Here is a 12,171-nt window from a genome sequence, read left to right on the forward strand (position 1 = left end):
GTTTAAAAGCACTGCAAAGAGCATTGTACAGCGAAAATAAAAGCATCAAGATAACTCTAGTGATTAATGTACCTGCTGGGGAGGAATGAGAGTTTTCGACAGTGGCTGTTTTGACTGAAAGGTAGTGCAGATGGTTAATATGCAGGCTGCAAAGGATGTGTATCATGCAAAGAACAGTGTTTTATGTGGATGGCACAGTGGGTCACTGCTTTTGTCACAGAGATTCTTTAGTTACTGTACAGTTCATAATCGTAATCTAGCACAGTGAGCTATGAACTGCAATTAGGGAGCTGCATTCCAACTGCATAGCACAAATTAGAAAGCTGTTTTTTCCCAGTCTTTCATTTTTCTTATGCTGCTCAAAATAAAAAATAAATAAAAGGGGTTTGCCTGTGTAGAAATACATTCTTATTATTAAAGACAACGCTAACGACTGTGTAGTGTTCTGAATGCTGAGTTTGTGCTTCTCCAGACCAAGCACTCTTAGAAAAATGCCTACCAGTGTGGATGCCATGTGAATCCTACACCTTGTACTCCCCTGTAAAGTGCTCCAACACCTACACTGGTATGAGAGATGCTAGAATAAAAATTAATTACATGTGACAAAAAGGATAGGGAGAGAAGAGAGGCACTTATGATTCAGTTCCTTTCCCCACCACATATTTATGTATAAAAGCTTTCTTAGATCTGATGTACCTAAACATAATAACAGAAATAGCCCCGGAAATAATTAAAGAAATTGCAGGAAGGATTCACCTTTCCTAAATGAGACTAAAAATTGAAAAAGTTAATCGCTGAGATGCAGCACCAACACTCCCAATAAAATGTTTAGATTTTTGCATATTGTTTCAATATAAAAGAATTATTTCATGTTTGAAATTTAAATTGTGCAAATTGCTTGGGGGTACCTGGCTTCCAGTAATGTTTCACTGGTGGTCCCCAGGAGTAAAAAGGTTAGGAACCACAGGTGTACAACAAATAAGAACTTTCTTATGTAGGGATTACATTTAAAAATATTTGACCCATGCTAAGGTTGCCAAAATTCTTACAGTGAACAAATTTAGTCTTGAGGGAACAGAGGATTCATTTGCAGCAGTTAACAATATGTTGTCAGAAGTGTGGAATTCTATAAAATGTCTACTTGTCCATGGGACAGTTTGTGTCATCAGTCTACTTGTCCGGTAAAAACACATGCATATTTTCTCCTGCTAAAATTATGTTTACAAATAGTGTCTAGGAGTCCGATTTCCTGGTCTGCCTCGTTAAATGCTAGCTCATACATAAAAGATGTAAATCTGCACTAATGCAGGAACAGATACCATGGGTGCACTTTGTAATTTTCTTTAAGAATTCTGCCACAAACTGGTTATCACAGACCTTTTGTTATTTGAATTCTGTCTCTCTGTTTATTGACTGGCTTCAGTGGTAGTGACACCATTCTGCTCTTCCATACGAAGCATATTGGCACAAAGTAGTTTTGTTCATGCCAGGAACTACTGTGGCAATGTGTAACTTTGCTGAAAAGGTTACGTTGATTCTTCCGTTATGAATATACATTTTGGAAATACCACCATGCATCAGCAGATTTTACTAAATGATGCTTCAAAGAAATGACACCTAAAATATCATGGTAGTTTAGCAGAATGTTTCTTTCCTAGTTACATTGTTTGTGAAGATATTTTGAAAGCAAGGAATAGCAAATTTTGCTTTCGAGCTTCTGCAGATATTTGCATCTGATGAGAGAGCATTCTGGAAGAATTGTGCTGGGCATTTATTTACGGTAATTCCATACCCCTGGTTGTGTATTTCTTCATAGCTCTATGGAGTACATACTAATAATTTAGTCATGTTCAATGACAGAAGAGATATTATGTGCTGAATTGTAAATAATATAAGTAAATAATAGATATATAAAAATGTGGGTTCTTGTTGGGATGTAGAGTGAGTAAGTTATGTGATAACAAATTTCTACTAAGGTGTATTGATATTTAAAATAAACATATTAGTGCAGTAATAATAATTACAAATGACATGTTAGTGACTGATAGATTTAACTTAATAAGAGGCTAAAAGAAAATAACACAAGTGGATGTTTAAACATCTGCAGTACATGTAGTATGTTGAAGTCATGTGAGTGCAACCAAGGTGTCAAAAGGGCAATGAATGGGTAAAAATGCAGCACATTTGTCACAAATGTGTTTTATTTTTATTGTATTTTATTTTATGCATTTATCTGCGAGGTCCCTGTATTAAATTGTGGCAGTTAAGATTACCTTCCTCATTTCTGAAAACCACAGACTCTGGGCATGGCTCCAAGGGCAAAGCCATGGATTGTTGCGATATGTTACCATGACAGACAAAGTAGAATTGTAAAATAAATAAATGTACAGCTGAATGTTACAGTTAATTTTAAAGTTTATAGGATTTTTTTATATACACCCTGGACGCAGGATGTATGTATCTACGTATATATATGTGCATATAATTGGCGGCAGGAGGAGTATTTTTCTATCCATGTTTTTTCCTAGGTTTCAGAACATGGACGAGAAGATGTGGTTTCTGTATCCGTCTGTCTATGTTACGTTTTATGTTTTCATAATTAATGGGAGTCTTCCGTGGTACATCTTAATGTGCACAGTGACATGGATTGCCTTCATGTGTTGGTAGATTGCAACTAAATATTCTCCAAACTGGTTTTGGGTATTGAACATACCTATATTAGGATAGAGTTATTACTACCTTAGGATGTGCTATGTAGTACTGCAATACAGCTATTAGTAATATACTTCTGATGATGAGGGTGCCAAATATAAATGAATAAAATAAATATAATATCTTAAAGGACCATCAGCATTTCAGAACATCACACTTGTACGAGAAAGGGGAAGTGACTTCTGATTGCGGTGATGCCTGCAAAGTCCCAACCCTTCCAGCATTGATGCAGATATTCTGTGTGTTGAAATAGAATAATAGGATACAATGCTGTGTTCCAAAAATACTGGCTGTACCAGTGTAACATGTGTTTTCTCCAGACCTTTGGATCACCATTTGTTTGGTGAAATAGTTTGTGTGAATATTCCACTGTTACTGAGTGTAATTATTATTTATTTTTTGAGTGTTGATTTCCGTTTAAGAGTGTGCTAGTTACCCCATAAACCAGTCAGATATGTCCCTTTATAAGATTTTGTGCATCTGCTGAGCGGTTCTAGATTGATGCACTACCGCTTGCTTCATTGGTCAAGAAAGGCACCCTTGACAAAGTTGTCAAACTGAGCACCAACTGAAATACTGTTTGACTGGCCTATGAACATGTCTGGTGCTGAGAAGTTATTATCTGATAAGACATTTTGACAGCAGTTTGCCTTACCTTCAGCATTAGGTGCTGCAGGCCCTTCCTGGCTGGACAACACTACCTGGACATGATCTCCAACAGGGAGATTGGGCTTGGGTCACCTGAAAAGTAGGAGGGACTGACCTCCTGGATCCACAGCTATTACACCAAGAAGGTACACCACCGGAACACGACTGCATCCTGGAGACTGGGTGTGGGTAAAGGCCACACCAGACGTCACTGCCTTCAACCACGGAGGAAGGGACCACACCAAGTCCTGTTGACAACAGCCACAGCAGTCACGTGTGAGGACATCACATCCTGGGTCCATATCTCACACACCAAGAAGGCCGCTGGACCAAAGGACGACCAGCCGCCAACAAAGTTGCCGATGAGAGTAATGCCACCTTCACCACAGCGGTACAACCTTCGTTCAACAAGCGCCACCAGCCAACACTGACGGAACTGCTCGTGCTACACTCCCACAGGAGTCGGAGAGTGTAAGCGGGTTCCCCAGCACACAGGAACATCGTTTTTGGACTGCTCGTGCTGCAACCCCACAGGAGTCGGAGGGTGCAAGCGGGTCCTTCAAGACACCAGGATACTCTTTCAGAACTGCTCGTGCTACTCTCCACAGGAGTCGGAGAGTCAAGTGAGCCCACTTAAGTATTAAAGACATCAGGATATAAAGGAACAGAATACTAAAAGTCTGCAAGAAAAATTTGCACCGAGAGGTAAAGATCCCAGTAGTCCTACGGAAGCGGCTGGTCACTAGGATCAGTGCGGCTTGTAGCCCCAGTGGGAGGTGCCTCTTCCAATTAGGAATATAGCAAAAATAGGACAAAAGGGCCATCCCTCGGGTCAGTGGACTATCGCAACCAACTGCCTTAGAACTGGACATTGGGATTCATCCCTTTATACTCTGCATAACTACAAGTGTCAAATAGAATTCGACGTCGCCCCGAAAATATACCGAAGGAATAGACTACTTGTGTGGCACTCCTACAGGAATAAGGAGGTACCAAAGGTTACATACCAATAGAACTGGTTTCAAGTGCTAGCCACATCCGACCACACCCTATAAGGCAACATGGATTTCAGATTACAACATAAGAAAAAGGAGCAGAAGAAGTGGCCCGTGGTGGTCACAGCATTACTCACCCCCGTAGCAGCTATAATAATAACAATGTTCCTGATAGTATATAAAGACGACATACATATTCCATGGATCGACCAGGAACACTACATCCCCAAAAGTGGCCAAGGTGAAGGAGCAACCGGTGGTGAGAACAACAATAACTCAAAACAACATGAGAGGGTGGAGGATGAAACAAAATGGGTGAAATATACAAAATGGAAAGAAGGTGGAGAAGATTATAAGGACAATACATTTGTGCAAATGGTATCAATGTACAAAGAACTAGCAAATGTGTCTGATTGTTATATCTGTACCCACCTACCGACCACTAGCCAGGGGAAAAGAAATTACACTCAGATGCCCCTCACAGAATTCGTGACATGTAACATATTAGATAATATGTTAGGGGGAAATTTAAAAGAAATGAGAACAAGGAAAAGGGAAAAGGAGTGAATAAGAGAAAATATAAACAAAGGAGAAATTAGGAGAAAAGGGATGACTATGGTTTGGAAGACGAACCTTATGTAGGAGATATGCAAGAGAAATTGGTAGAAAGAGTGTAAAATAAATTGAAGGAAGAAGATAGAAGGAGAAGAAAGAAGTGTAGGAGATTATATAAGAAGAAAGGAGAAGAGAATTTATTGAATGCATTTACAACAGAAAGAGGGAAGGGTTACACTGAAAGGGATCATGGCTCAGAACAACGAATACCATGCCTGGCCATAGATACAGAAATAAAGGCACCATGGTGTTTCAAATACTCAAGAGGTAACGCAGAAACTAGCAAAAACGGAATTGATGTGGGACATAGTATTTGCAATACAACATTGAGCCTGGACTACAAAAGAAATGACACAACAGGCTTGTCCATAGGCCTGACACCTCCCAAAGGAATATTTATTATATGTGGGACATCGGCAAAGAGAACACTTGGCGGGGTGCGCAGGAAGAGGACACCAACGTGGGTGGATGAGGTAATAGCAATAGAGGGGATCATAGTGATGCCATTAGAGATAGCACACTCACAATATGAAATTCACAGATTTGCCGAATTAGTGGAAGGGCTAGCCAGCAACACCGCAGCAGCCTTAGGGAACATCACTGAGGAACTCACAGACATGAGGGCACTTGTAATCCAGAATAGGCTTGCGCTAGACACCATCCTGGCAAAAGAGGGAGGGGTTGGTGCCGTGATCCATCAGGAATGCTGCGTGTATACACCGGATAGCAGTGGGAATATAAGAAAGGAAATAGAGGAAATAAAGAAGGTAGAAGAAGGAGCTGGGAAAGTGGCAGATGGGACAGACGTTGGAGGAATGCTGGATCGAATAGCAGCATGGTTAAGGGGTTGGGGTACCTGGTTGGTAGAGGTACTAGTGATAGGATAGTGGCACTGATAACGCTATGTGTGTTCATACCAGTTTGTCCATCCTTCCTGGCCCTACTCTTGAAAAAAAACTGTCACGAGAGACACACACATTATCGAAGAAAAAGATATAAGGATGACAACAGGGACGAGCAAGAGGTAGAAATGAGAGCAATACACCATGACCCTTAGATTTGTCATTGAGTATCAGAGGGCGGAATGTGGAATCGCATTTTACAGTTCTTAGGTATGCTATGCCTGGTGGCCCCTGTGATACACAATGACAATCTCTGCACAGGCCTATCATTCAGTAAAGAGGCCTACAAATGTAATTCGCTACTGCTAGGAACGCATTATGTTGCAAGGCTTGCTCTCTGAACACCCATCATGAAATATCATCGTCATTGCATGCTAGCTGAAGCAATCTCCCTTCTGGAAAGTACCAGTCTGAGTACGTGATGTTCTCAAGTTCTGTCACAAGATGGACCATGTGATATTAGGCACGTAGGCCACCTTGTGTAAAATCCTTTTCTATGCTTTTTGTTACTATATATGGTATGATAGGAAAAACTACCTTCAGCCATAATGGAGAAATAGTCATACGTCAATCATACGTCAATGCCAAAGAACCAATAGGACTTTGAATCATGTTTGTGGTTTAATACTATAAAAGATCGTGTATTACTTCCTTGTATTAGGCTGTTCGTGTACAACTAGTACAGAGCATCCTCCATGTACATGTCTTTCTATTCTATCCCTAATAAATTCTTTATGTTTATCTAGAAAGAGCTGGCTAACGGTCGTTTGTATTCTGGATGGGTGCTGAATAATTAGGCTTCTACAGTGGGATTCCCTTTTGTGACTTTGCATGGACTCTGGTTCACTTTCCTTTCAAGTGCCTGTTCAGGTACTTTTGCGGGTGCTGCCTGCTTCTGTGAGGGCTCCCTGAGTTGCTGGGCACCCCCTCTGTCTCTTCCTCCAAGTGGCGACACCCTGGTCCCTCCTGGGCCATAGCAGCACCCAAAAACCTCTGTTGCAAGTCTTGCAGCTAGCAAGGCTTGTTTGCGGTCTTTCTGCGTGGGAACACCTCTGCAAGCTTCATCGCAGCGTGGGACATCCATCCTCTAAAGGAGTAGTTCCTAGCCCTCTTCTTTCTTGCAGAACTCCAAGCTTCTTCCAACCAGTGGCGGCTTCCTTGCACCCTCAGGTGGCATTTCCTGGGCTCCTGCCCACTCTCGACACTGTCACGACTATTGGACTTGGTCCCCTTGTCTTCCAGGAACTCAGGTCCGGAAATCCACTGTTGTTGCATTGCTGGTGTTTGTTCTTCCTGCAGAATCCCCCTATCACGACTTCTGTGCTCTCTGGGGGTAGTACGTGCATTTTACACCTACCTTTCAGGGTCTTGGGCTGGGCTATTTTTCTAAGCCTCACTGTTTTCTTACAGTCCCAGCGCCCCTCTATAAGCTCACATAGGTTTGGGGTCCATTCGTGGTTCGCATTCCACTTTTGGAGTATATGGTTTGTGTTGCCCCTATACCTATGTGCTCCTATTGCAATCTATTGTAATTCTACACTGTTTGCATTACTTTTCTTGCTATTACTTACCTAATTTTAGTTTGTTTACATATAACTTTTGTAGATATCTTATCCTCATACTGAGGGTACTCACTGAGATACTTTTGGCATATTGTCATAAAAATAAAGTACCTTTATTTTTAGTAACTCTGTGTATTGTGTTTTCCTATGATATTGTGCATATGACACCAGTGGTATAGTAGGAGCTTTACATGTCTCCTAGTTCAGCCTAAGCTGCTTTGCCATAGCTACCTTCTATCAGTCTAAGCTGCTAGAAACACCTCTTCTACACTAATAAGGAATAACTGGACCTGGCACAAGGTGTAAGTACCTCTGGTACCCACTACAAGCCAGGCCAGCCTCCTACAGTTAGCAGTTGTACATTTTGGAAAATAGCTTTTTAAATCATTGTCACTTCCCCCAGATTACTCCCACCTTGCTCCTTCAGAAATAGTTGAACATTTGAAGCATTTGTCATTGTGCTACTTCTACCTTTACTCTTCTGTATTTGGTTCCGTACTAATCCTAATGTTGCTGTTTTCAGAGATACTATGAATGATCTTGTGTCCTGCAGGTTATCTTATTGCTCTAGTGCTTTTAACACATAAACTGTCCGTGCTATTATGTGGACCTCCCTAAAATTTGGCTGAGCCCTGGTACATTACTAACCAGGAACACATATGTAACCAAGTCCATGTTCTGAGAACTGATTGAGGATTATAATTTGGAATCCACGGACACCGAGAGACAATATTTATCTTTGTAATTAAAAATGTTGGGGCTGAAAGCCTTACTGCAAGATTACCATACCCTCCCTGTATTAGAACATTTTATGTCAGATTGAAACTAAGGGTTTTACCGACTGATGTGACAAGAACATGGAGTAATGTTATACCTGAATCACAAGCATACTTAAGTAAGGATGATGTGATTGAAACAAGCCTGCACCTTACATTATTCTGTCTCTTGTAGGAATATGCTAGAATTGGCTTTTACCACCGTTTCTGTCTTTTAAAAAGTAATATCTGTAAGGGAAGCCTTTGCCCTGTGCTCTCCAACTGATATATTTTACTTCTCTCATCCAGTTTCTAACTAAAGGTAGGTGGTAAAGAGTTCACTGAGCTTTACCCACTCTGCTCTCCGCACCCCTACAATTTTACATAACTTCAGTTTCAGTGACGTGTGCATGAATGTGGCCCATGCCCGACTCCGTGCTGTGAGGGCGGCCTAGAGCAGGGTGGATTCAGCTCTCTGCTCCAATCCCCTGCTTCTGCTCCGGTGTCGGTGAAACACCCCCACAGCAACTATGGTTGAGCAGGGTGACGACGCTCTGCTGCTTGAGTGGGACGGTCCGTCGGTCCTCTTTCATTTCTGGCGCCAATTAATGCCTTTCACTGTGTTGACTACTGACAATGACTGACAAGAGCGCCTCTGGGAGTTGGAGTGAGGCCGTAAATTAAAAATATGCTCATCAAAGTCCAGGAAAAGGTTATGCCGTTCCTCTTTTAATGGACGCAAGGCATGTATTTAAGTCAATATATTTGTAAGGTGGTGTGCTGGCTCCCCAAGTTCAACCACTGGTTTTATACATGTTGTTATTGAGAATACAAGCTGGGGAGGAACAAAGGAATCATTAGAAATGACCCCTTGTTACATAGAGCCATCCATGTGTATCACTGGGATTAGGCCCTGAAAGGACAATGTTTAATGATTTATCTGTAATGCTAGTCATCCTCGGGCCTTCTCTTCTTTAAGCACATTCATAAATAATGGCATTCTCTCGTTACATAATTATGTTACTTCCCACGACATTCTGTCTCACAAACTTTAAAAAGTTAAGCATCCAACAGGCTGAATGTTTCTCCCACTGTTCCTTTGCCATGGACCCGTAACCGTTACTGGGTGCCGCACTGTGAAGAAGCGGGTCACCGCCATAGATCTTCCTATACTTTGCCCTCTACTTTCCCTGCTGAGCCCACTTGTGGAACTCCGCGAAAACTCGCTGAGTTTTTTTTATAACTCTGCGGAATTCCAAGGAGTGAAACTGTCAGTTCTGCCCTCCCCTATATTCTAACCTAAGCTTGACAGACATAATCGAAATTCTAAAAATCGTAAAGATGACGAAATGTTAAATTTGTACTTTTCTATATTGTTTTATCTATCTTACTGTTGTATTTGTGGTTTAAATGAATTTCCCTTTCTTCTTTTCAACCAACCTTAATTTTTTTTTTAGAACAACAGACATAAAAGATCAGTTGTACATAGAACAAATGGAAATAATGATAATGTTTGCAGATCATGACAGTAAATGTAATGCAGACCATGCACTTGCTCTCTTGTGAAAGTGCATACATCATACATTTTACTGATTATGGAGGCCAGAACATATGGTGCTTGCTGAAACGCTCGTGCGTGGCAAATTACTTCCATTAGTTCATCTGCTTGATTTAGGCATGAGTGCTGAATCTGTATTAGCTCACGAGAAACGGGTAATATCCCTTTTGGTCAGGAAATATGGTAAAAACCCAGCTCCATGCCATTATGGTCTCTAGTACTGAAATTTTCACTTGCAAATAATTGATTTCAGGTGTGTTAATCTAATTGGTTCAATTGAACCTAAACAAGATTACAGTACCCAGAATGCAATTGGCTATCACACAAAAAATTCCAGACTGGAAACAGTGTCCCTAATGACTTGGATGGAGCTAATCACCCCACCAGGAGGAAACCTAACCCTGCCAGCCACTGTATGCCACAAGTGCCCTCCCACCTAAGCTATGATTCCAAGGAAACCTATATCAGAGGTGACGTTGGCGGACTAGCCGTGGTCCTCATAAGGGGCTACCCAATCATTCACAAATAGATTGGATTGACAGGCATCTCCACAGCACGTAGCCCCACATCATAGTTCTATTGTTTTTTAGCCAATGATGCTGGATTGGTGTAATGGTTTTATGGGTTTTAATCCAAATAAACTTGAAGTAAGAGAGAGAGAGAGAGACAGGGATTGTGGCGGAAAGTGTAAAAGCAAGAGAGAATTAGAGAGGGGTTAAGAGGGATCGAGAGTGAGAGAGATAGAAAAAGATAGGAGCGTCTGAGAGAAAATGTGTATGAGAGAGAAAGGAGAGCTTGACAGAAAAAGAGAGAGAAAGTGAGTATGTATGTGTGCGTATTTGTTGCTGGGAAAAGAAGAGGAATGTTGAAAGAGGTCAGTTATCTACCATAGATAACCCAAAAGGGAGATAGGCAGAGCTCAGACATCCTAGATAAGAGAGGAAGACAATGCGCAGATGAGTCGCAAATATCCCAACACTGCGTAAGAGATGAAGAAAAGCACAAATGAACAATAGATACCGCAACACTGCGCAAGAACAGGAGAGAAAGCACAAATCAGCTACAGACTCCCGGAACATCGTGAGAGAGAGTCGATTGGCCAAAGGCACTCTTTTGTAGCGATACAGCTTCTCAATCAGTTTTTGTGTCTTCTGTTTGATTATGTGCATGTTTGATGTTAGGAAAACGGCGTTATAACATACTGTGGAATACACGCTTTTCTCGGACAGATTGGACAACGAAGACCAAGAGAAAGGATTACAATCACTTTAAAATTGGGGCAACACAAATGTGAAACTACAAACGAGAAAAATTGAGTAGGACAGCTCTTTACAAAGTACAGGCGAGAGACAAAGTGAAAGGCAGGAGGAGGAGGGGAGAGAGAGTCAAAGAGCAGTACCGCACATCGGACACACCTGCGCAGTAAAAAAAAAAAAAAAAAAAAAAAACGAGATCTCATAGACCAAGTAATAGCATCCCACTAATGGAGCGCGAAAGAACAGCATAGACACAACAAAACCGAAAGTAGAAAGGAGGGCGGAGGTGTGTTTGTGTGTGTGTGTGAGTGAGAGGGAGAGAAAGAGCCCCTTAACACCGAGCGGAGAGGGAGAGTAACAGTGAAGCAAAATCAAATAATACAACACTGAGAGGTGGAGTACATTCTGGGCACATACGCTTCCATCCAATTCTATCACTAAGTGTCAATGCAGACTCTCAACCACCATGACAACATTTTGCTCCTATTTTCACAGCACCTCCTGCCCCCAAACACCTGATCCGCATCCTCTTTTCCCATTTCATATGTCTACAACCAGGTTTGCCGCATGCTGCCCACCATACCGTTGCTGTTCGATCGACACCCACCACGTACCTGCTGATGAGGAAAGCTCCCTTGCAGAAAACGGAGATAGTAGGCATTTCTGCTGTCCGTGCTGCTGCTGAGCTCAGGTCCCTCACATCAGACAAACAGCTTCAGAGGAGAGTATCCAGGCTAAACATCTGCAGGTCACATGAGCGCTGCCTTACATAGTCACCCACAGGCCCCCACCTACGCATGCAGCAGATGAACTCAAGCCACTTCACTTCAGATTAAAGTCCAGCATTGCAATTCCCTCCTGGCTGTGATCGCCACTGCCCCTTCCCCTGCGAGACGTTGAATGCATTGTCAGCAGCATCCATGGGTACCCGTGTGTGGGGGAGGGATGTTCACATTCAGAGCCTTAGCGTATCCCCGCAGCACAATCAGGTCCAGTACAGATCAACAAAGTCTTCACAAAATAACAGCAGGACTGTAAATTAGTGTTGTAGTGAAAGATTGCAACAATCGAAAATGAAAGATGTCACATTCATATTTTTCCGCATGTAACATCCAATAAGGCCCACGAGTAAAACAGTACAGGCATATAGCTTAAGTGTTCCTAAGGA

At 41.9% G+C, this 12,171-nt stretch overlaps 1 protein-coding gene across 1 annotated transcript in view; it reads right to left on the minus strand.

Annotated features, from left to right (window-relative positions):
- Window positions 1–11,718, minus strand: part of LOC138262426 (partitioning defective 3 homolog) — a 1,341,057-nt gene extending 1,329,339 nt beyond the window's left edge. Inside the window, exon 1 of the mRNA XM_069212326.1 lies at window positions 11,618–11,718. Within this exon, the coding sequence (XP_069068427.1) occupies window positions 11,618–11,664 (47 nt within the window). The 5' untranslated portion in view covers window positions 11,665–11,718. The remainder of the gene's footprint in view (window positions 1–11,617) is intronic.
- Between the last annotated feature and the right edge of the window lie 453 nt (window positions 11,719–12,171).

Source organism: Pleurodeles waltl, chromosome 10 (genome assembly GCF_031143425.1).
Source record: "Pleurodeles waltl isolate 20211129_DDA chromosome 10, aPleWal1.hap1.20221129, whole genome shotgun sequence".
In the NCBI taxonomy this organism is placed as follows: domain Eukaryota; kingdom Metazoa; phylum Chordata; class Amphibia; order Caudata; family Salamandridae; genus Pleurodeles; species Pleurodeles waltl.